Source organism: Mastigoproctus giganteus, chromosome 2 (assembly GCF_048544385.1).
Source record: "Mastigoproctus giganteus isolate SK-2022 chromosome 2, ASM4854438v1, whole genome shotgun sequence".
Taxonomy (NCBI): Eukaryota; Metazoa; Arthropoda; class Arachnida; order Uropygi; family Thelyphonidae; genus Mastigoproctus; species Mastigoproctus giganteus.
The window spans coordinates 46,955,913-46,980,929 of record NC_143576.1 but is presented as its reverse complement, the minus strand read 5'-3'; the positions used below and the strand labels follow the sequence as shown (position 1 = coordinate 46,980,929).

The 25,017-nt window shown below is 38.7% G+C and overlaps 1 protein-coding gene across 3 annotated transcripts in view; it reads right to left on the bottom strand.

The window, feature by feature from the left end:
* The window catches only part of unc-119 (unc-119 lipid binding chaperone), a 225,841-nt gene that overhangs the window by 107,746 nt on the left and 93,078 nt on the right, over nucleotides 1-25,017 (bottom strand). For all 3 annotated transcript variants that reach the window (XM_090388897.1, XM_090388906.1, XM_090388888.1), the window contains one exon: nucleotides 14,579-14,696. In XM_090388897.1, the coding sequence (XP_090245023.1) occupies nucleotides 14,579-14,696 (118 nt within the window). The remainder of the gene's footprint in view (nucleotides 1-14,578; nucleotides 14,697-25,017) is intronic.

Here is a 25,017-nt window from a genome sequence, read left to right as displayed (position 1 = left end):
TAGCATCAAGATTCATCAAAATCCTTCTGATATCCTTTTGACGGAAGACCACAGGAGGCATTGAATGGAGCGTGTTAGGAATGGTGGGAGGTGTTTTACCAAGATCATTAATACATGAGCTGGAAGAAAAATGGGATGCTAGCAGGTCAGCTTTATCCTTGGCTATCCTTTATCCTTGGTCAGCTTTATCCTAAGTGACAACAGAACCATCTGGTTTGGACAGAGGTGGGAGCAGAGATGGGCAAAATTTGCGGCCAATAGCTTTGGCAAGAGACCAGAATGCTCGGCTACCATTAGGGCAAGAAGCAAGTTTTCTACTCATAGCCTGTTCAAACTCTAGTTTGGACTGATTAATAACTGCTTTACAATTGTTGCGAGCTTTGGTGTAGGCAGAAAATGAAACTGAAGAATTAGAAACAAGCCAATTACGATATGCAATGTTCTTCTCTTGGACAGCCTTAGCACATTTATTGGAAAACCAAGGTTTAGATAAAGGACGAGATTTTAAAGTGGAGTGTGGGATAAAGGATTCCATTCCTGCAAGAATAATTTCACTGACACGATCTGAGCAAACGTTGACATCAGAAGTTTTGAAACAGTAATCAGACCAAGGAAAAGAAGAAAAGAAGTCTCGCAGGTCATCCCATTTTGCATTCTTGTAATGCCAAACAATACAAGGTTGGGAATAGCCATGAGATAAAGGTTCCATTGGAGAAGAGACAATCACCAAGTTGTGATCTGAAGTGCCTAAAGGACCTCTCACTTCAACCTTGTACTTAGAAGGGTTGTTTGTGAGAAAAAGATCAAGCGTATTGGCTGTATGATTAGGATTGTCCGGTATTCTTGTAGGTAAATGAACAATCTGTGCTAGGTCATTAGTAACTGCAAAAGCCTCAGCATCTCGACCTGCTGGGTCGGTGTGACTAGAAAACGGAAGCCAGCTGGAGTTGTGAACGTTAAAATCACCAAGGAAAATTACCTCATTGTTAGGAAAGTTGGACTGGAGAAAGTCAAGTTGCAAAGAGAGGAAGTCAAAGAGCTCCAAGTGATTAGTGGAGTTGGGAGAACGGTAGAGACAACAGATGAATTTTACACAATGAGGTAGAGAGATTTTAAGCCAGAGAAGACCAAAGAGAGGAGATTCCAAATTGCCAAGTCTCTGACGGGGAATATCAGAACGGACATATGCACAAGTACCACCTTTGAGGCGAAAGGAATCATACAGCAAATAATTTGGACATCTGAGATGAGCAGTAGTTGAATCAACTGATAACTGAGATTCAGTCAGAAAAAGTACATGGGGTTTGGAAGACTGCAAGTGGAAATGGACATCGTTGAGATTAGAATTGAGACCACGTATATTTGTGAAATGAATTAGGAAGTCCTTGGGAGGTTTAGATCTTTTCGCAGATAAGCTTGCTCTATTATTTAATTGATTAAATAGCTCTATTATTTAATTGGTTAATTGATTTCCCCATTACTTTAGAAAGAGTAGAAGTAATTGCAATGGGACGATAATTGGATGGGAGGGATTTGTCACCCTTTTTAGGAACTAGCTGGATATGAGCAAATTTCTTAGCAGAAGGAAAAACACCTGTGGAATAAGAAAGTGAAAAAAGGCAGAAAAGAACAGGAGCAAGTTCAGGAGCACAGGTTTTGAGAACAAGTGGAAAAATACCATCAGACCCTGGAGCTTTCTTAGCATCAAGAGCCATCAAAATCTTCCTGACATCCTTTTGATGAAAGACCACAGGAAGCATTGAATGGAGCACATTGGGAATGGTGGGAGGTGTTTTACCAAGTTTATTTATACATGAGTTGGAAAGAAATTAGGATGCTAGGAGGTCAGCTTTATCCTTGGCTGAAGTGACAACAGAACCATTTGGTTTTGACAGAGGTGGAAGCAGAGATGGGCAAAAGTTGCTGCCAATAGCTTTGGCAAGAGACCAGAATGCTCGGCTACCATTAGGGCAAGAAGCAAGTTTTCTACTCTTAGCCTGGTCAAAATCTAGGTTGGACTGATTAATAACTGCTTTACAATTGGTGTGCGCTTTGGTGTAGGCAGAAAGTGAAACTGAAGAATTGGAAACAAGCCAATTACGATATGCAACATTCTTCTCTTGAACAGCCTTAGCACATTTATTTGAAAACCAACGTTTAGATAAAGGATGACATTTTAAAGTGGAGAGTGTGGATTAAAGGATTCTATTCCTACAAGAATAATTTCACTGACATGATCTGAGCAAACGTTGACATCAGAAGTTTTGAACCAGTAATCCGACCACGGAAAAGAAGAAAAGAAATCTCGCAGCTCATCCCATTTTGCATTCTTGTAATGCCAAACAACACGAGGTTGGGAATGGCCATGAGATAAAAGCTCCATTGGAGAAGAGATAATCACCAAATTGTTTGTTTGTTTTTGTTTGTTATTTGGTTTTTAGGGGAATTAGCAACTAAGGCCATAATACTCCAGGGATATGTGGTGGTCATTCCCTGACCTTTCCGCATCCTCCGTATTTGGTGGTCAGAGGAAAGGTCAGGGAATGACCACCACATATCCCCGGAGCAATATGGCCTTAGTTGCTTATGATCCAAAAAACCAAATAACAAACAAACCAAGTTGTGATCTGAGGTGCCTAAAGGACCACTGACTTCAACCATGTACTTAGAAGGGTTGTTTGTGAGAAAAAGATCAAGTGTGTTGGCTGTATTGTTAGGATAGTCTGTTATTCTGGTAGGTAAATGAACACTCATTGTCTGGTCATTAGTAATTGCAAAATCCTCAGCATTTTGACCAGCTGGGTCTGCGTGACTAGAGAACGGAAGCCAGTTGGAGTTGTGAACCTTAAAATCACCAAGAAAAATTACCTCACTGTTAGGAAAGTTGGACTGGAGAAAGTCAAGTTGCAAAGAGAGGAAATCAAACAAAGAGCTCCAAGTGATTAGTGGAGTTGGGAGAATGGTAGAGAGATTTTAAGCCAGAGAAGATCTAAAAGAGGATTCCAGATTACCTAGTCTCTGACAGGGAATATCAGAACGGACATATGCACAAGTACCACCTTTGAGGGGAAAGGAATCATACAGTGAATAATTTGGGCAAATGAGATGAGCAGTGGTTGAATCAACCGATAATTGAGATTCTGTCAGAAAAAGTACATTGGATTTGGCAGACTAAGTATAAATGGACATTGTTGAAATTAGAACTGAGGCCACATATATTTGTGAAATGAACTAGGAAGTGTTTTAGAGGTTTAGATATTTTTGCAGATAAGCCTGCTCTATTAGTTTGACAATTCGTGGTGTATTCGATAGTATGAAAAAGTGAGGGGAGGGGGGATGTGCTGTATGAAGTAATGAAATTTTGGATATGGCTTACACATGGTAAGAATATACCCAGATTCTTGACATAATGTGGCCTCTAAAATGCTCCCTGCATAGATTATCTGGAAGGCTCCTAGAGAGTAGTGACAAGCAGTCTGCCTGTGAACACCGTTTTAGAGCTGTGCCATCGAAATGTAAGGAAGTTTGGATCCCGCCATGGTGTTCATCATAACTTCAAGAGACATCAGTCATACTGCATGAGGGAAGAGATGGGCAACAGTTGACCGGAACTTAGCTCTGGAGACTAAACATGGGTTTAGTCTCCACTTCAAGCCTCCAATAAGCAAAGTGGTGGAATTGCACCAGTTGACGAGAGTCATCTACTACCTAGTATTGCCTGGTAACACGGAGGAGCGGCATTCCTCCGTGTGGTGTGGGAGCCACACCTTGACCCTGCTTATATTGGATCACACCTGGGTGGTCATCCATAGTGTGCTTGCATATGGGGGTTATACCCAGGATTACTAACAGTCCCACCATTGTGAAGGTGGAAGCAAAGGATTTGGCTGTCACAGATCGTCCGTACTTTGTTGAAATTGGTTCCGCTTGACTTGAGTGTCACCCGAATATAAGTTCAATCAGCATTTTGGACTCCCAGGTAGCAAGCACAGCATGTCTGGCATATCTGAGAGAATGTCTGCGGCAACCTCAAGGACCATATGGTCTAATTCTGCAATTGAAATAACCAGCTTTAACCACTGTAGGTAGTTTAAGCATACTAAAGGCGAGGATCGTGTTTTAAGTTTAGTTAATGTTCCTTCTCTTCATATCCATTATACCTTGATTTTGAAGCTCATTTCTTAATCTCTTCCTTGGTGACAGTAAGGAAAAACACACACTGATAACATTTATGTACTTAGTGGTATGGGGAAGGAGAAGATATGTATGGGGGGGGGATCTTCATATGTTTTGAATGGCTATTTCAAATGACAAAAGTTGTCATCTGAAGTAGCTATTCATAATGTTGTACATTTGCAGTCTCCATTAAATCCCCATCAAGGATCTAATAGAGACTGCAAATGTAAGCAATTGTAATTATAAAAATTCAACATTTTTAGGCAATCCAACAAAGCTCTCAAGGCGATTTTTAATAAGGAAAGATGACAGTTTTCCAACTGTTTGCTCAGTAGCTAAGTGAATAATCAAAAAATATTGGAGTTTGCAGCGAGCCAATTTTTTTTTTGTCTCTTTTTTTTATTTGTTGTTGTTATGTAGGTTTCACAACACAAGGGCAACTATAGCCAATATGTGTCTGTCAGAGTCACTATATTCATTTTACTAAATTATGGATATAATATCAAAGTGTATGTATTATTCTAAGATGTTTAAATTACATAAAGAGTTCACTTAGGTTTGCCTTGTCACGAGTGTCAGAGGAGCTTGCAAGTTTGCTAATGATCGGAAGGAGATGGTATGGATGGCTGAATAGGATGGGCAATCAGAATGTGTCTTACTGTGAGTTTAAACTGGAAGACAGAACAGAGTGGAGGATCTTTTCCTAGAAGCAGATATTTGTGTGTGAGGAAGGTATGCCCAATACACAGTCTTATCAATATAACTTCTTCCCGTCTACTCATACGTGAACATAAACATAAATCTTTCTTTATTCTGCAGAGTTTATTGCACGGCTGTTCTCTCCAAAGTTGTGTCCAAATGGAAATATATTTTGCATGAAAGATCTCTACATTCTGTATAAGGTACAAACTGAAGGTTATCATGTGTATAAAGATCTGGATTTTTTGCAGCTAGGTCTGCATGATTTATTTCCTGGGATTCCAACATGGCTGGGGACCCAACAGATAGAAACCTGTTTTCTTGCTTTTTGGAAATCTCCAAGTTGTTTTTTGAGATGTTTAATCAAGTTGTTTGAGGAATATTTGCTATTTTGTAGCACTATTATTGCACAAAGGAGTCAGTATATATTAGGGCAGGAAGAAGCTGGTGCTCAATGATACAATCCAATGCTAGTTTAATAGCATAGAGTTCTGCTGTGAAAATACTGCAAACATGAGGTTTGTTTGTTTGTTTGTTATTTGGTTTTTAGGAGCATTAACAACTAAGGCCATATTGCTCCGGGAATATGCGGTGGTCATTCCCTGACCTTTCCGCATCCTCCGTATTTGGTGGTGACGGGCTCGAACCCCGGTCTAATGAAGAAGCGTGCGCTACGCACTGCTGCTCCTTCCTACCTGGCTATGGAGGCACCACAAACATGAGGCAAGGAGACAGATGTAGTGTACTGTGCAAAAACTACTGCCACACCTACTGAGCTATTCGATTTTGATCCATCCATGTAAATCTGATGTTTTCTTCTGTTCTCAAAACTGTGCAGGGCGTGATGCTTCTGCAGAACGATTGGAATGTCCTTTTTCTTCCAGTTTGTAAGATATGATATGGACAAAGGTATAGTCGGCAGCCAAGGAGGTTCTGAATTTGTATCTACTGTAGAAATGTGATGGAAATGTAAACTCTAACTCATCATCTGAGATGCAGTCCTGCTGGTTTATTTTCATTTGGTCGCAATCATACTGTCCATATCATACTTTCATACGGTCGCAATTAACTGTCCATAGTGGATCATGAATAATCGACCAGTTTGGATGTGACAGTATACATGCCACATACATGCAGAGTAAGTAATCTCGTTGAAGATGCAGCGGAGGTTCTGATGCATCTGCATATAAGCTGTAAATTGGTGAAGTTCTAAAGCCTCCTAGTGCTATGCGGAGAGCACTATGGTAAATGGTGTCTAGGTGCTCTGCCTTGCTGAAGCTTATACAGGAGATCTATAATCCAATCGAGATCATATCAAAGTATGTGTACCTGTTGGCTCCCCGGGCCATTAAAGATACTGTGCACGAGATGATAAGTTTTCAGAGGCAACTAGTTCGAAGTCGATACATGTTCATGAAAATTTAGTATCCTATCTATTTTTGAACAACAGGAAGAGAAATTATTTAAATATAAAACCGGTTCCAGGTGAAGACCACTGATTTTACAGAAATGTATAACAGCCGATTCTTTTTTTTTCAGATATTCTGTATCCATTATTTTTTGACCATGCTTCTATTTTATTTATGGATAATTGCAGTTGTTGTTCAATCGTGTTCATGCTTTGTGATTGAAATGAAATGGAAAGATCATCTGCGTACATACAGATTTCCAGCGAAGACAATATAACCTTTGTGATTTTGTTCTCCCTAAGGGCAAACAGTGCTGCACTTAGTACGGAACCTCGGGGGATTCCTTCCTGTTGTATGGGTATTGTAAACAGCCTTATAAACAGCCTTTATCATCATCATCATCATCCAATTTCAATCCACTGCAGGATGAAGGCCTCTAAAGCAACTTTCGAGTTCCTTCTGTTTTGTGCAATGGCCATCCATTCACTACCCACAAACTCATGAATTCCCTCTATCCATCTCTGCTGTTGTCTTCCAGGTTTTCTTCTAGCTCCTCTTGGGTACCATTCTGTTATTTTCTTAGTCCATCTGTCATCATGTCTTCGAGCTATGTGTCCTGCCCAAGACCATTTTAGCATTAACATTAGTAGAGGCATATGATGAAAGAAAGCAAAGCACCATCAGCCAAAAAAAAAAAAAAACCACTCACATTTCATCCCTCCATTCATTCGAAATACCTGTCCAGCTGAGCCTTAAATTTATTTAGGCTATCAACTTCCACAACAAGGAACGGAAGTCTGTACCACCAACCAACTACCTGCTGGCTCAAGGCAAATTTCCGCACATCTATCCTACATCTGTCTTTCCTCAATTTGAATTTCTGTACATCATATACAAGACACCATTGGCCACTCTTGCAGGCCGTCTGCACTGTTCGGAGAACTTCATATCAATCCTGTCGGCATTGAGCATGCTCAAACCATTCAAAGACTTTATACACCTCTATCAGATCACCTCGCCGGTGCCCAGTCGCCAGACACTGAAATTTGCAAAACTTAAGCCTTTCTTCGTAAGAGCAACCCTTTGTTCCATTCACTAATCTGGTTGCCCTTCTCTGTACTCGTTCCAGCAGCTCTACATCCTTCTTGAAATAAGGCCTCCAGACCTGTATACAGTACTCAAGGTGTGGCCTGACCACACCTTGAATACAAGGGAATAATCACCCTGCTAGAAAAATTCCTGTACATCATTGACAAGACACCATTGGCCACTCTTATAGCCCGTCTGCACTGTTCAGAGAACTTCATATCTGCCTGCACAATTACCCCTAGGTCCTTTTCATTCTCTATCACTGACAATGTAGTACCACAGAGTTGATATTACTCTGCGGTTACTGTTTCCCATATGTAGCACTTTACATTTGTCAAGGTTAAACTTCATTTGCAACCTCTCAGCCCATCTGCTCAACCTTTCCAGATCCTGTTGCAGTAGCATAGTGTCATTAGTGTCCTTAACAACCCTGCCAACCTTTGTATCGTCTGCAAACTTGGACATTAAGCTGGATATACCATCATCAATATCATTTATAAATACAGAAAACAACAATGGACCCAACACTGAACTGTGAGGTTCCACTAATAACATTCATCCATGATGAGCAGTGTCGATTGATTACCACTCTGTCTTCTCCCCCTCAACCAGCCCTTTATCCATAGCAGCAATTTGCCTCCAATGCCACACTGCTCCAATTTGTGCAGCAGTCTGCCATGTGGAACAGTATCAAAAAGCCTTTCTAAGATCCAAATAAATAATATCAAAGTTATTCCCTGCATCCAGTTGTTTTGTGACTGCGTTATAGTATCCAATCAAATTGGTCAGGCAAGACTTTCCCTTAACAAAACCATGCTGTGTCCGAGCTATAATTGAAGTCTTGTCTAGATGATCCTGCAGTGCTTCTTTAACCAGTGCCTCCATTAATTTTCCTGGAACAGAAGTTAAACTCACAGGTCTATAATTACTTTTGTCAGCCTTTGATCCTCCTTTGTGAATTGGGGTCACATTTGCACATATCCAGTCTATGGGTAACTCCCCTGAGTCCAAAGAAGTTCTCATAATTATGGCTAAGGGTTTGCTTACTTCCTTTGCTGCCTACTTTAATATAACTGGATAGATCCCATCCACCCCGGGTGCCTTTTTTATGTTTATCCTCAAATATTTCTCCTCCACTTTCACCTCAGTTATTACAAAATCATCTAGCTCACTGCCAGAGTTTACTGCACCTCTGGCATTCCCCTTCCTGAATAACTCTTCATGTGTGAATGTAGATGCAAAATACTTGTTTAGTTTGTTAGCCACCGGAGCAGGATCCTCAACTGTTGAACCATCAATATCCAATGGTCCAATCTGATTCACCCCTTTCCTTCTAGAGTTTACATAGGTAAAGAACTCTTTTCTGTTTTTCTTTGCATTCTTTGCCAAGGATTTCTCATAATCTACCTTTGCCTGCCTGATCTTCTTTGTGACTTGGTTACAGACTAGCTTATATATGTATCATAGGATTCCATGTCACCCATTAAATTATATGTATCCCATGCATTTTTCTTCTCTGCCATATATCCCATTAGGTCATCTGACATCCATTTAGGCCTAATTCTTGAACAATATTTCTTAGTTGGTATAGGTATGTATGTTGGTATATATTTCTTAGGTATGTAAAGCCTAGTAGCTTCCAAGATAAGTTCTTTGAATGCTTCCCATTTTGAATTTGCTGTTGGTAACATCATCAGTTGGTCCCGCTGTATAGAATTTAAATACTGCCTCAGACCATTGTAGTCCCCTTTACGAAAGCAAAAACCCTTCCCTTTACCCTTGATGGTAGTTACCTCTTTGAGTAAATCCCACTTCAGCAAACTGTGATCACTGCCACCTAGTGGTTCCTTTATTTGCAGATTCTTAATGCATGAAGACTCACTAGTGATAATCAGATCAAGAGTATTATTCCCTCTAGTTGCCTCCCGAACATGCTGAGGTAGAAAACAATCATCCAATAAATCCATAAAAGCCTTGCTAGTGTGTGGGTGACCAAACCACAAATTCCAGCCAATATCTGGGAAATTAAAATCCTCCATTATAAGATGATCTGATTTACTGGCCCATTCTATTTTCCTGTACAGTTTCTTATTATACTCATCAGTCATTAGGCCTATAGCACACACCTACTCTCAATTTTGATTTCCCAATGCTTATGTCACACCAAACTGACTCGACACTGCACTGTCCAACGATGTTGACTGGCTTCACTTCCTTGGATTTTATGTGTTTCTTAACTAACAGCATAACCCCTCCTCCCTTCTTATCCTGCTATCCTTTCTGTACACATTGTACTTCCCAAATTCCAATTCTGCATTGCTTATATCTGTGTGACACCAAGTCTCTGATATTCCAACAATATCTGCCCTTGATATTTTGAGCAATACCTCAAATTCATCAAATTTATTTGATGAATTTGAGGTATTGCTCAAATTCCTGTTCCTATTCTTAGCTACCCTAACACAACCCATGTGTTTACTTGTACTGCAATGACTTCCAGCAGTCTCTGAAATATCGAGCATCTTGTTTTCCAGGCTGCTGCTCATTCCAATAAAAACAGTGCAAGAATTACTTTCACCTCTGCCAGTGGCTACTGTGAATCTATTAGTCCTTATATCCCCCCAAGCTAGCAGTTTTCCGACTCACCTAACACTGCTTCGATAGCATCAGCAAATATTCTTGCATCCTTTCTATTTAAGTGTATCCCATCCCTGTTAAAAAGTACAGACCAGGCTGAAAAAAATTCTATCCCTTGAGACTTGCACAATCTTTCCAGGGCCGAATTGATTGACAAGGCTCTCATCATATACTCCCTCCTATCATTTCTGAGCAGAATTGCAGACAATTTCAAATTCAACCCTAATTCACGGCTTTTTTTCAACAGTGACCTGTACTTGTTAAGTAATTCCACCGGTCTCCTACTCTTAATATCATTAGTGCCAACGTGTACAACTATATCACCTTTTGTGCCCTTAAAAGATGATATCCGCTCTACAACGTCATCAACCTTTGTCCCTTGTAGACACCCTGGTCCTGTTCCACCTATCCTTTTTACGAAGCATGTTCCCCGTTTCCCTCACCAACAACTACTAGTTCCTGTGGGACCAGCGCATTCTGCCTTGGGGTTGCCGCTGTGTTGTGTGATGACCAAGTGCAAGCTCTGGCGTTGATGTGGGCAGCTGAGAGCTTGATGGGCCCATAACAACACTGAGTTGTCGCCTGATTTCCTTACACTCCTTACATTGCGTGCACACAAAGACATCCCCCATGGCAATACCATGTCCTGTACCCGATTAGTTCTTTAGTTTTGATAAGAATGTCTTTTACTTCAGTTAGCTGCCTAATCCAAGTGTTTCTCTTCTTATCTAACAGTCTGATTCCCAATATAATTTGCTCCATTCGTCGCTGGGTAGTTCTCAGCTTCTCTTCCATTCCTTTACTGAGTGCCCAAGTTTTACTTCCGTACGTCATGGTGGGGAGTATAACATTGGTTCATTATTTTACATTTCAGACCAACTGGAATATTGATCTTCAGTTTGTGACAATTTCCTGAATGCTATCCATCCAATATTTATTCTTCTCTTGACTTCCAGCCATTTATCATTATTACAGCTAATTACTTGTCCCAGATAAGTATATGACTTCACCTTTTCAATTACTGCTCCTTCAGTCATTATTTCCCTTTCTGTGGCATACTTGTTCATCATTACATTTGTTTTAGCCATATTCATCTTTAGTCCAAAATACTTACTAACTCTGCATAACTGATTAAGATTTTCCTCTAATTCTTTGTGATCGTGGCTTATGACCACAATGTCATCTGCAAATCGTAAATGGTTTAGGTACTCTCCGTTCACATTGACTCCTTTCTGCGACCAGTCTAATCTTCTGAAAGCTTCCTCAAGGGCAGCAGAGATATTGTGTCCCCTTGTCGAACTCCTTTCTCAATTTTAAATTTACAACTGTCTTTGTCTAGTCTAATAAAGGAGGCAGCATTCTCATATATTTTCTTCAAAATCATAATATATATAGGATATCTATGCCTTGTCCTTCCAGTGCCCGAAACATTGCCTTATGCTGTATGGAGTCAAATGCCTTTTCATAATCCACAAATGTCATGCATAATGGTGTTTTATATTCATTGCTTTCTCCATTAGCTGTGATATTACATGAAGGTGATCCATAGTTGAGAATCCTGTCCGAAAGCCAGCTTGCTCCTCATCAAGTATTCTTTCTAATCTGTTAGTAATGACCCTTGTGAACAACTTGTAGATGTGGGATATCAAGCTAATTGGTCTATAATTTCCAATTTCTGATTTATCTCCTTGATTAAGCAGCAAAAATATGATTGCATTATTCCACTGCTTAGGCATCACACCTTTTCTAATGCACTTTGTGAAGAGCCTTGCCAGTTTTTGTGTTATTGTTATGTCTCTTCCTCCCAATTTTAACAACTCTACAGTAACCTCATCTTTCCCCAGGGCTTTCTGATTTTTCATTTTCATCAATGCATGTTCTACCTCATCAGGAAGAATATTGGGTATGTCATATGTGTTGCTAATTTGCAATCCGTCTTCCCCACTGCTGGCACCATTCCCTCGCTCCTTATATAATTCTCTATAGTAGTCTTCTGCTATTTGAATTATGCCTTCTCTGCTATTTATAAGTACATCATCACTATTCTTCAGTTTCACCATCATTTGTCTTTCTGTATTATTACTCATGGCTGCTGATTTAAGTCCTTTGTTTTCCCTTATTGCTTGTTCTACTTTTCTTGTGTTAAATCTTCTTATGTCCTCTCTGAGTCTCTTTCTAGTGGCTTTACATAACTCAGTATACTCCATTTTCTCCTTGTCAGTGTTTATCTTGCTCTTCATTTGTCGCCTTCGGTTCATCATAACAAGTGATTCTTGACTAATTTTTTCTTCTTTGGATTTCTTTTTCCCTATAGGTTTCTTGGGCTTTATCACTTTCAGAAAGTTGTAATATTCCTCATCGATACCTTGGTCCTGAGCAGTCTGCATAAACTCAAACTTGTTCTTAAGTTCCAGTACATACTGCTTTTTCTCCTCCTCTGTTATCTCAAAGACCTTTGTATTATTTACTCGAGTCAGTTTTTTACCTTTCCTTTCCTATCCTACATTTATTATCAAGTGTACATCATACCATTCTGTGATCACTTCCAACATTTACCTTATTCAGGACGGTAACATCATTCATGATATATCTTCTGTTAGTGAGGATGAAGTCGATTTCATTAGTTGTTAATCCATTTGGACTCTTCCATGTTCACTTTCTGTTCACCCTTTTCTTGAAAAAAGTGTTCATTACTGACAATCCTTTAGATTCTGCAAATTCCACAAGTCTTTCGCCTCTTTCATTTCTTTTACCAATTCCAAAATTTCCTATAGTTCCCTTTTCTGTGCGATTTTGTCTTTTTCCAACCTTAGCATTGAAGTCCCCCATAATAATAGTGTAGTGGGTTTTCTACTCATCTAGAAGACTCTCAATTTAGGTGTACATTTCTTCAACCTCCTCATCATCATGGATCGATGTTGGTGCATAAATCATTATAAACTTTAGCTTGTACCTCTTAGAAATCTTGAATATTATTCTTGACACCCTTGGTGATGTACTTTTGTATTCCAAAATGTTGCTTTTTAAATCTTTATGGACCAGAAACCCAACTCCACCTTCACTCCTTTCCATTGGTGTAGAGTAGATTTCCACTTGATAAACTTATAAGTGATTTATTTCTTCTTCTTGTTTCAGCCAAACCGATGATATTCCAATTCATATTTTCTAATTCCTTTTCCAGCTCCTGTCTCCTTTTCCTGTCTTAACCGATGAGCGATCTTACATTGTAACAGGCCAAGTTCAGTTTCCGTGCATGGCAGCCTTGTTGTACCCAGAGATTCTTAGCACCCTCTGCTTCCACTCTGATTCTCTCGCTGCCGTAAGAGGGTGAGTGAAAGCTGCTGGGGACTGAGGGCCATTTGTTTCGTCGTGCTGTCATATGCTGGAGCGTTTGGTCTTTTCCTCTTCATGCTGACCAGGCGTCTTGAGGACACAGCCTTTATACCGAACCTGAATGTTCTGGCAGTAAGGAATTTCTCTGTAAATTGGAGAAGTTGTCCTTTGCATCCTAACTGAAATATATGTCGTAGGATTCTGAATCTCCATGTTGTGTCAAAAGCTTTTTCAAGATCTAGATTTACCATCACCATATGCTGCTTTCTTATAAATGAGTTTGTAATATTTGTTTCAACTTTGACATGTAGATAAGCATCGATCTATTTTTCCTGAATCCAAATTGGTGGGCTGATAAAACATTCTTTTTCCATTAACCACATAAGTCTATAATACACCGTTTGTTCGAGGATATTTCCTAATCAGCTGGTCAATGAGATATGGCAATAGTTATATGTATAGGACGGATCTTTTTCAGGTTTGGGAAATCCAAGGACAATTGCATGCCACCGTATAGATGGATACAGGTTGTTCAGAAAAATTCTATTATACAGAGCTAGTATAATCCAGACAATCAGAGTTTAGGTGTTGTGTCATGGTATAATAAACACCATCGGGATCTGGTCCCCTATTTTTGTATTTGTTCATTTCTTCAATTTTACAACTACCCTAGGCCATATCTCTAGGTCTGCTAGTTGCCATGGTCATTAGTGCTCCTGGGAGCAAGTGCTTTTCTTCTTAAGTTTCCAGCCTCATTGCATGAAGGCAAGAGCAATGCCATCCAGTGACCAAGCAGCTGTGAAAGTTAGGGTTAGTAACATTAATAAGCAAAATCAGTCTTTCCTTTTTGAATCTCTTTTTACTTTTAACTGGAAGGACTCAGTATGAAATATAGGATTTAAACAAACTCAGAAGTCGCTTTGTCACAAGAGTTTAAATCGCATTGGAATTATTTTAGAATCACTTACACTTGGTACTCAAGACCAAATGTACAGTATACTGATTTTAATTTTTGTAATTTAATTATTAAATCCCATATAACCATTCAAACAACAAACAAAATAGTTATCAACTGGTTAAGAATTACCCAAATTATGAGGAGTTTCAATAAATTACAATGTTTTGTATATTCCTTAAAACGCTTCTTAACAACAAACATAAATCTATCTAAACATAAACCTTATCGTACACCCACAAGTAAAATATAAAAATGAATCTATAAGAAAAATTCTTACGTTGCTCCAACTGTTTTTAACTTGAGAAACTGTGGTGTAAATTGATAGCGCACAAAGCGGCCTGCATTTGGATCAGTATCTTCTTGGTCCTGGTCTCCATCTTCATCATCATCATCATCTAAAATTACACACAATAATACAAAAGCAATCAAACAGTTTTTCGATAATAAAAAATACATACCTCATGTCACTTGCTGAAATAATACTATCTTATTAACTAGCCTGTATATTGACCTAAGCACAATTACAGGGAGGTTTTTTGAGAGTTACATGCTGGTGGTAAAAAATTATTATTTCAGCAGAACTGAAGCTTGTCGCTCACATTAACAGTGAATATATGTCTGTAGAGGTGTATGTTCTTGAGCCAATAGGCATGTTGTGCGAGCTAAAAACCCAGTAAAACTCACAGTGACAGTGGAAAACCATATTACCCTCTGCCTCAGATCAACTAACTGGTTCTTCAGCCTCAACTGAAAACTTAGAAATCTTTCTAATCATTCCTATAAATCCAACCAGACCACTCTCCAAAGGAATGGATGATTGTGACTAAGCTGGCACGGAGCCACTCTGGCAGCAAGATGCTCATTGCTCATCAACATATTTGCTCAGTCAGCTTCAGCAGTAAGAGGCTATATAGTCACACTACAGTAACTTTTCTCCAACTGTACAGATTTTCAAAGAGTTAGTTATAAATAACTTCAAGAAAATCAGTAAATGTTCATATATAACTATTACAGTAATACCCCGACTTACGCGAACTCGGAGTTACGCGGTTCTTGATTTTTTCGTTTGATGTATATCTAAAATTAGCTTACCAGTGATTTGGAAGTCAAATCATAAAGCTTGGGTGACAGCTTCCATTTTTGAGGACTGGTTTGGTCACCACTTCATACCCGAAGTCGAATGTTATTGCAAGTCTAAACAGATTCCATTTAAAGTGATGCTTCTTATTGACAATGCACCCGGTCACCCTCCTGCCACGCTAATTAATTTCGACCCACGTGTGAAAGTTGTGTTTTTGCCTCCAAACACAACCAGCTTGCTTCAACCGATGGACCAGGGAGTCATCAAGGCTTACTACACGAGGCATTCGTTTGCACGTCTGAATGAAGCTATGAGACAAAATAGTGAGATATCTGTTAAAGACTTTTGGAAACAATTCAATGTTTTAGATCCCGTAAGAATCATAGAAGAATCTTGGGATGAAATTCACAAAAAAACATTGAATGGTGTCTGGAAGAAACTTTGTCCATTTTTTTTTCAAAAACAAGACGAAAATAATGCCAGAAACTGATCATGTCGCTCATGTGATAGAAGAAGTTGTTAATCTTGCCAGGCAATTAGATTTGGAAGTCAATGGTGATGATGTCAATGAGCTGTTGGATTCACATAGTCAGGAGCTGACAATGAATGAGCTCATAGAGATGCGTGAGCAAAACGTCACTGAAGTATCCGACACTTCAGACCCAGTTCCACCAGAAAAGCACATGACAATTGCAAGCTTGACAGAAGGTCTCAGCTCAATTGAAAAGGGCTTAAAAATTTTAGAAAACAGACTCCAACGAAGAACGCGTTATAGCAACAAAGCAAGGAATAAATAAATTATTAGCTTGCTACGAAGAAATTCTGCATGAAAAAAAGATGGCGCTGTGTCATCAGACAAATTTTTTAGATTTTATGAAGCCATCGACATCTAAATAACTTTTTTACGTAACTCATTTATTTTTTTAATACATTTTTTGTATTAATATGTATAAAGAACTGCAATTTTATTAAATATTTTTCTTCTAAACTAGTGTTTTTGTTAGTCTTTGGTCCCAATTAAACAAAATTTATATGTATTTATATGCAAAGTTGTACCCCGACTTACGCCAATTCGTCTTAAGCGATTTTCGTCGGATCCACCTATCACGTAACTTCGGGGTATTACTGTACATGCAAAATAATTCTGTAAGTAAAAGAAGGAAATTAGGAACAAGTTTCCTGATATCTGAATTCTACACAGGAATAAACCTCGTAACTTAATACAGGAACTCCCCGATTTATGCAATACAGGAACTCCTCGACCTGCATAAGGGTTGCATTCTGCAGAACACTACGTAAGTTGGAATTTTCCCCATGCTTGTGCAGCACTTGCAACTGTGCTTGCTGAATTGATTGAATCAAAAAAGAAATGTTCGACGAACATGTGAATAGAATTATTATATTTTTTCCATTTTTTATCTCATGCGCAGGAAAAATTACAAAAGCGTGCAATTTAAAAAATTTTAAAATTATAAAATTACAAAAGAAAGAGAGGAGACAGGCATAACATCAGTAAGTTTTACCTCTCGATCATCATTGCCAGAATCAACATCTTCAGCTGATAAGTACACCGCTGTGGAGGTTGAGGACTGGAGATTTAGAAGGGGTCGGCCTCTCAATCTTACGAAAAAACATATTAATGGATGACTGGACGGTGGCTTGTTTCTTTTCATCATAGATTTATTTGTAGCAAGCAAGCATATCATTCACCCCTCTGTTAACTTTTAAGAATCATTCGCTGTCAGGATCCATCTTCTCAAACCTCGCCAATGCCAGTGCAATTTCACGAAATGCCACTGCTATCTCTCTGGTGATGAAGCGTCTCAGCTCCTCATTTGGTTCATCTTGAGCTTCGTCAGCATTTTCTTCTTTAACTACCTCTGGCTGCAAGTCAATAAGTTCTTCATTAGATAATTCCTTCTCTTCTTCCTCTATTAACTACTCCATGTCTTTGGCATCAACCTCCAACTCAAGTAGCTCTGCAATCTTTACAATCTTATCTGTAACCTCTTCATATTATTTGTCTTTTTCAAATCCTTCGAAGCCTTTTACGTGCCGTGGGCATATTTTCTTCCATGTGCCATTTAATGTGTTGGCCGACTACGAGTTAATTCGTATATGGTGATCTGGCCCACGACTAGGAGTTAAATCGGACTGGTATGACTTGCCTTTCAGGTGCAGCTACGAGTATATTTGTAGCAAATATGTGCAACTGATGGACAGTTGGCTTCTGGGATAAGAATGAAAAATCAATCACGTCTTCAGAAAACAGAATTTATTCACAAAAAAAAATATTTTCTTCACACAAAGAGCCAGCTTCTGTTAGCGCACTGGACAGTAATAGTGCATTCCGCAGAATTTTTTTATTTCTCGTACATACTCGACACAGCTTAGTCGGGCGTGGTTTTTTTTCAGTTGGTGATATAGCCAACTGAAATTCTAAATAATGAATTTTATGTTCAGACCTAATCTTCTTGGAACTTTAGAATTTTTTCTCCAATCAAAGATTCAATGTAACTTTTCCGTCAAGTTACGGGTTCCACCAAAAAATGTCCGAAATTCAGATAAACCCGTAACTTGATGGAAAAGGATGTATGCATTATGCATATATATTTCTATATGCAGTTTTTTTCGGACATCTGATTGTTTTTCTTAGCACTGAACAATACGAGAGTTCTGGTTCATAGATCAGATCGATCTATGAACCAGAACTGTACGACCTCGTCAAAAAGCTCTCCAAATTTCAAGTCACTCATATTAGCACAGAGCTCAAGCTCTTCTTCAGTCAGTGGTCGCTTCTTATTCATGTTTTAGGTTTTTTTTTTTCCTTTTTTTTCATGAAAAAAAAAAAAAAACGACACGTAACAAAGTACTAATTATAACGTACAAGACAAAGTCTGTGTCACTGCAGCGGATTTACGCATAGCACAGATTGATATAAAGAGAATTCTGCAAGTTACAACACGTCAGGTTAACTTGTAGTTGGCTGCGGCGAAGAATTTTCTATTACATATGCCAACTATGAGATAATTCCTGAGGCTTTTTTTTACAACAATAAGTTTTTTTTTTTTTATGAGTTTTGGTGATGAATACATATTATAATTTGGATTTTAAATAATTTAACATGCCTAACTCAAATTGGCGTCGGAGACCAGTTTACCCAAATAAGCATTGGCAGTCAACGCGTTAAACAACTTTTAGTAATTTCCGCCCAGGCCTTGTTAATGTTTAAGATGCCGTGGTAAACATTGTAAGATTTCCAAAAGTCTCTTAAAGTAAAATTTTTTTCATCGTCTACTGCAGACAATGCCTGAGCAAATGTTGTGCATAAATAGTATGCTTTTAAATTCGAAATAACACCCTGATCCATAGGTTAGATGAGTTAAGTCGTGTTTGGCAGTAGAAATATGAATTGAAATCATCTATATTGTGTAGGAGGTCCAGGAGCATTATATAATAAAAGTAAAATCGTGAAAGGAACGTCTTTGTCTTTATAATATTTTTCAATCTCGGGAATGAAGCTGCATTTAAACCATGGATATTGTTATCCATGCTCTCTGGTTCGATCGGAAATGCACTGGTAGAGTGGCTTTATTGATGCCCTTAAATGCACGAGGATTTCCAGAATGGTACACACAAGCGATGGTTTTAATCTATAATCTCCTGCTGCATTAGCCCCAAGCAAGAGTGTGGCCATATCTTTTGACACCTTGAAACGTGGCATTGTATTTTGGCAATGTACGTTCAATCCGACATTTTTTTTTCCAATACAGAGCAGTCTCGTCAATGTTAAAAATTTGCTGCATTAAATAGTCACCTTCATCAATAATTTTTTCCAAAACATCACAAAATTTCTCTGCAGCTGCAGAATCTGCACTGGCAACTGTATCGCATACTTTAATATTTTGGAAACCAGTGCGATGCTTGAACCTATTGCGATGCTCGAACCACCCGTTGTTTGACACGAACTTGGGTTGGGGTTCGTCATACTTATTCTTAATATCTTTATAAATACTTGTTGCTTTTGCTTGTGCTGCTCCATCTTCGATATAGCACCTGAACACTGTTTTGTGATCACTGTCGATCTTAAGTACGATTATCCTTTGACATGTTCTTTTATACGTGCACTGTCCTTTTTAATACTAAAATAGTGAATACTATTTCAGTATTCACTGTTGAAGCAGCGAGACCTAATTCCTTTGCAATAGAGGACAAACTTTGTCCTGCTTTATACTTCTTAATCATTTTCATCTTCATTTCTAAATCAATTTTGTTTCGTTTCCTGGCAGTACAACCACTTCCACTATCTATCCAATTATATATAGATATTATTTTTTATGAAAACCAAAAAAACGAGAGGTATTAGAACCTATAGTATTTAGTACTGTGCTTGGGTTGGAGATTGAGAAGACAAGAGAAGATATCTGTTGACATTAGACTTGAACTTCTGTAGATTGTAATCTTCAGGAAATACATATGAAGGAAGAGTGTTCATGAAAATGGCAGTTGAATAAATAAATAGGGAAGATGAAAAGTTGGTTCTGTGAGTTTCAAGTTGGACAGTAAATGGATGTTGTCTGGTGGTAGCACGAATTCGGATTGTTTTTAAAGAGACAGCGGGAATTATAGAAGCCAATTCAGAAGAACAGTGCCGATGGAAGTATCTGTAGAAAAGGAATGCAGCAGAAACTGTACGTCTATGAGACAGCGAGTGGAGAGACTCAGATATGAGTCATTATTATCATAACTCCCTCTTCTGAATGGAATCTAGAAGCCTGAGAGAGGTTTTGGGGGCACCACCCCAGATGTGGGAACAATATTCCATGGCATGGTCTAGATTTGCAATTTGTACAGAGTGAACAGCTGTTGGGAGTAAAGGTAATGCCAGAGAACAAAAGAGAAAACCAAGTATTTTAGATGGAGAGGAAGCAATATTTGTAATGTGCTTGTGCCAAGAGAGATTGGAAGTCAGGGTAATATCAACTTGCCTAGAAATAGGAGTGTCTCCAAAAATAAGCATAGGCGCAGAAGAATCCTCTTTGCGAGACAGAAAACAAGACTGAGTTATCATCATCATCAGCCATTTTCAATCCACTGCAGGATGAAGGCCTCTCCAGCAACTTTCCAGTTCCTTCCGTTTTGTTCAATGGCCATCCATTTACTACCCACAAACTCATGAATTTCATCTGTCCATCTCCGTCGTTGTCTTTCAGGTTTTCTTCTAACTTCTCTTGGGTACCATTCTGTTATTCTCTTAGTCCATCTGTCATCATGTCTTCGAGCTATGTGTCCTGCCCAAGACCATTTTAGTTCTTTAGTTTTGATAAGAACGTCCTTTACTTGAGTTTGCTGCCTAATCCATGTGTTTCTCTTCTTATCTAACAGTCTGATTCCCAATATAATTAGTTCCATTCTTCGCTGTGTACTTCTCAGCTTCTCTTCCATAACTCATGGTGGCTAGTACACATAGGTTCATTATTTTACGTTTCAGACAAATTGGGATATTACTTCTCAGTATGTGACTATTTTCTGAATGCTATACATCCAAAATTTATTCTTCTCTTGACTTCAGCCATTTATCATTATTACAGCTAATGACGTGTCTCAGACAAGTATATGACTCCACCTTTTCAAATACTGTTCCTTCAATCATTATGTTCCTTTCTGTGGCATACTTTTTCATCATTATTTTTGTTTTAGCCATATCCATCTCCAAAATCGTTACTAACTGTGCATAACTGATTAAGATTTTCCTCTAATTCTTTGGGATCGTGGCTTATGACCACAATATCATCTGCAAATCGTAAATGGTTTAGGTACTCTCCATTCACATTGACTCTTTTCTGCGACCAGTCTAATCTGATGAAAGCTTCCTCAAGGGCAGCAGTAAACAGCTTCGGACATATTGTGTCTTCTTGTCGAACTCCTTCCTCAATTTTAAATTTACTACTGTCTTTGTCTAGTCTAATAAAGGAGGTAACATTCTCATATATTTTCTTCAAAATCATAATATATGGGGTATCTATGCCTTGTCTTTCCAATGCCCAAAACATTGCCTTATGCTGTATGGAGTCAAATGCCTTTTCTTAATCCACAAATGCCAGGCATAATGGTGTTTTATATTCATTTGCTTTCTCCATTAGCTGTGATATTACGTGAAGGTGATCCATAGTTGAAAACCTTGACCTGAAGCCAGCTTGCTCTTTTGGTTGATTCTCATCAAGTATTCTATCTAATCTGTTAGTAATGACCCTTGTGAACAACTTGTAGATGTGGGATAACAAGCTAATTGGTTTATAATTTCCAATTTATCTCCTTTCTTATGCAGCAAAACTATGATTGCATTATTCCACTCATTAGGCATCACACCTTTTTTAATGCATTTTGTGAAGAGTCCTGCCAGCTTTCGTGCCATGTCTCATGCTCCTGATTTTAATAACTCTACAGTAACTTCATCTTCCCCCAGAGGTTTCTGACTATTCTCTTCAACGCATGTTTTACCTCATCAGGAAGGATATTGGGTATGTCATATGTGTTACTAATTTGCGATCCATCTTCCCCACTGCTGGCATCATTCCTTTGCTCCTTATATAATTCTCTATAGTAGTCTTCTGGTATTTGACTTATGCCTCCTCTGCTGTTTATAGGTACACCATAGCTATTCTTCAGTTTCAGTATCATTTGTCTTTCTGTATTACTGCTCATGGCTGCTGATTTAAGTCCTTTGTTTTCCCTTAATGTTTGTTGTACTTTTCTTGTGTTAAATCTTCTTATGTCCTCTCCGAGTCTCTTTCTAATGGCTTTGCATAACTCAGTATACTCAATTTTTTCCTTGTCAGTGTTTATCTTGCTGTTCATTTGTCGTCTTCAGTTCATCACGACAAGTATTTCTTGACTAATTTTTTCTTCTTTGGATTTCTTTTTACCTATAGGTTTCTGGGGCTTGATCACTTTCAGAAAGTTGTAATATTCCTCATCGATATCTTGGTCCTGAGCCGTCTGCAGAAGCTAAAACTTGTTCATAAGTTTCAGTTCATACTGCTTTTTCTCCTCTTCTGTTATCTGAAAGACCTTCGTATTATTTACTCGAGTCGGGTTTTTCCTTTCTTTTCTTACATCTATATCAAATGTATAGGTGGTAGATGACTCTCATCAACAAGTGCAATACCACCACTTTCCTTATTGGAGGCTTGAAGTGGTGAAAACCATGTTTAGTTTCTGGCATCCCCCCCATACCTCTCCTTCAACCCATGCACGGTACTAAGTAATATGTTTTGATACCTTTCGTGTTTGGAGTCTTCATAAACAAAAAAAAAAAGTGTGCATCTTACCAGTCTGTGATCACTTTCAACGTTTACCTTGTTCAGGACAGTAACAACCTTCACGATATATCGTCTGTTAGTGAGGATGAAGTCGATTTCATTAGTTGTTAATCCGTTTGGGCTTTTTCATGTCCACTTTCTGTTCATCCTTTTCTTGAAAAAATGTTCATTACTGACAATCCTCGAGATTCTGCAAATTCCACAAGTTTTTCATTTCTTTCACCAATTCCAAAATTCCCTATTGTTCCCCTTAATGCACTGTTTTGTCTCCTTCCAACTTTAGCATTCAAGTCTCCCATAATGATAGTGTGTAGTGGTTTTTCTGCTCATCTGGAAGACTCAATTTCAGTGTACATTTCTTCAACCTCTTCATCACCATGGCTCAATGTTGGTGCGTAAATCATTATAACCTTTAGCCTGTACCACTTAGAAATTCTGAGTAGTAGTCTTGACACCCTTGGTGATATACTTTTGAATTCCAAAATGTTTTTTATATCTTTATGGACCAGATAGCCAAGTCCACTTTTGCTCCTTTTACTGTTTCCATTGGTGTACAGCAGATTTCCACTTGATAAACTTATAAGTGATTCATTTCTTCTTGTTGTTTCAGCAAAAACCCGATGATATTCCAATTCACATTTCCTAATTCCTTTTCCAGCTCTAATATCCTGTCTTCAACGAAGAGCGATCTTATGTTAAAATAGGGCAAGTTCAGTTTCCGTGCATGGCAGCCTGGTCATAGCCAGAGATTCTTAGCACCCTCTGCTTCCACTCTTATCCTCTTGCTGCCATATGAGGGGTAGTGAAAGCCGCTGGAGATTGAGGGCCATTTGTTTTGTTGTGCTGTCATGTCATCTGCTAGAGGATTTGGTCTTTTACTGTTCACGCTGACCATTGAGAAGGTATGCATGAGTGGATTTTAGGGAGGCAGGCCAACCAGACTTCTCCTAAATCTTCTGAGAGAGAAAGATATTGGATCCATCCGTGTTTCAGACTGAGTGGCTGATATCATACAGAATACCTGTTCAGCCTCTAAGACTGAGTTTTAGAAGAATTGAAATCAACTAAGTTGTCTTTGCCCCAATGGATAATTACCTGGAGATTGGCATTTAAGCAATTGGTAGCGGATATTCGAGAAGTTGTAGCTGATTGAGCAGGGCAAGGTTTCTCAAAATGAAAAGTGGAATGCAACATGCTATCGTTAGCAAAACTATGGATAGGATTTCCAGTCAATGGAAGAAGGTCATTAATATAAAAGAGGAAATCAGTGGGGGAAAGAACTGAACCTTGGGGGCCACCACCATTAGTGGAAAAGTTAGAAGACAGAGAAACATCTACCATCACCCTCAGTGAGCAATCAGAGAGAAAACTGGATAACCAATTAGCATTAGCAAAGGCACATGATGCAAGAAAGCAAGCTTATATAGCATCAGCCAAAGAAAAAAAAAAAAACACCCTTATTTCACCCATCCACTCACTCCAAATGCTTGTCAAGTTCTGCCTTGAATCTATCTAAGCTATCAACTTCTACAACGACAGATGGAAGTTTTTTCCAGAATTTTTTTTTTTTTCCAGCAAAATCTCCAACAATAATTTTTCCAGCAATTATTATACAACCTCAATTTGAATTTATCTCCTCTCCTCCTTATTCAGCAAGAGGAAGAATCCCATCAGCATTGAGCATGCTCAAACCATTCAAGGGTTTATACACCTCAATCAGATCACCTTGCAGGTTCCTAGTCTCCAGACACTGTAATTTGCAAAACTTAAGCCTTTCTTCGTAAGAGCAACCTTTTGTTCCATTCACTAATCTTGTTGCCCTTCTCTGTACTTGTTCCAACAGCTCTACATCCTTCTTAAAATAAGGCTTCCGGACCTGTATACAGTACTCAAGATGCAGTCTGACCATTGCCTTATACAAGGGAATAATCACCTCCTTATCCCTCCTAGAAAAATTCCTGTATATCATTGACAAGACACCATTAGCTACTCTTGCAGACCATCTGCACTGCTCAGAAAACTTCATATCTGCCGGCACAATTACCCCCATTTCCTATTCATTCTCTACCACTGTCAGTGAGGTACCACAGAGTTGATACGTAACTCTGGGATTACTGCTTCCCATCTGTACTTTACATTTGCCAATGTTAAACTTCATTTGCCACCTCTCAGCCCATCTGCCCAACTTTTCTAGATCCTGTTGCAGCAGTGTACAGTCAGTCCTCGTATATCACGATAGTTGTGTTCCTAGAAACCCTTGTGCTATGCAAAATCGTTCAAACAACAGGCTCTATGGGAAAAAAGAGGGTTAAG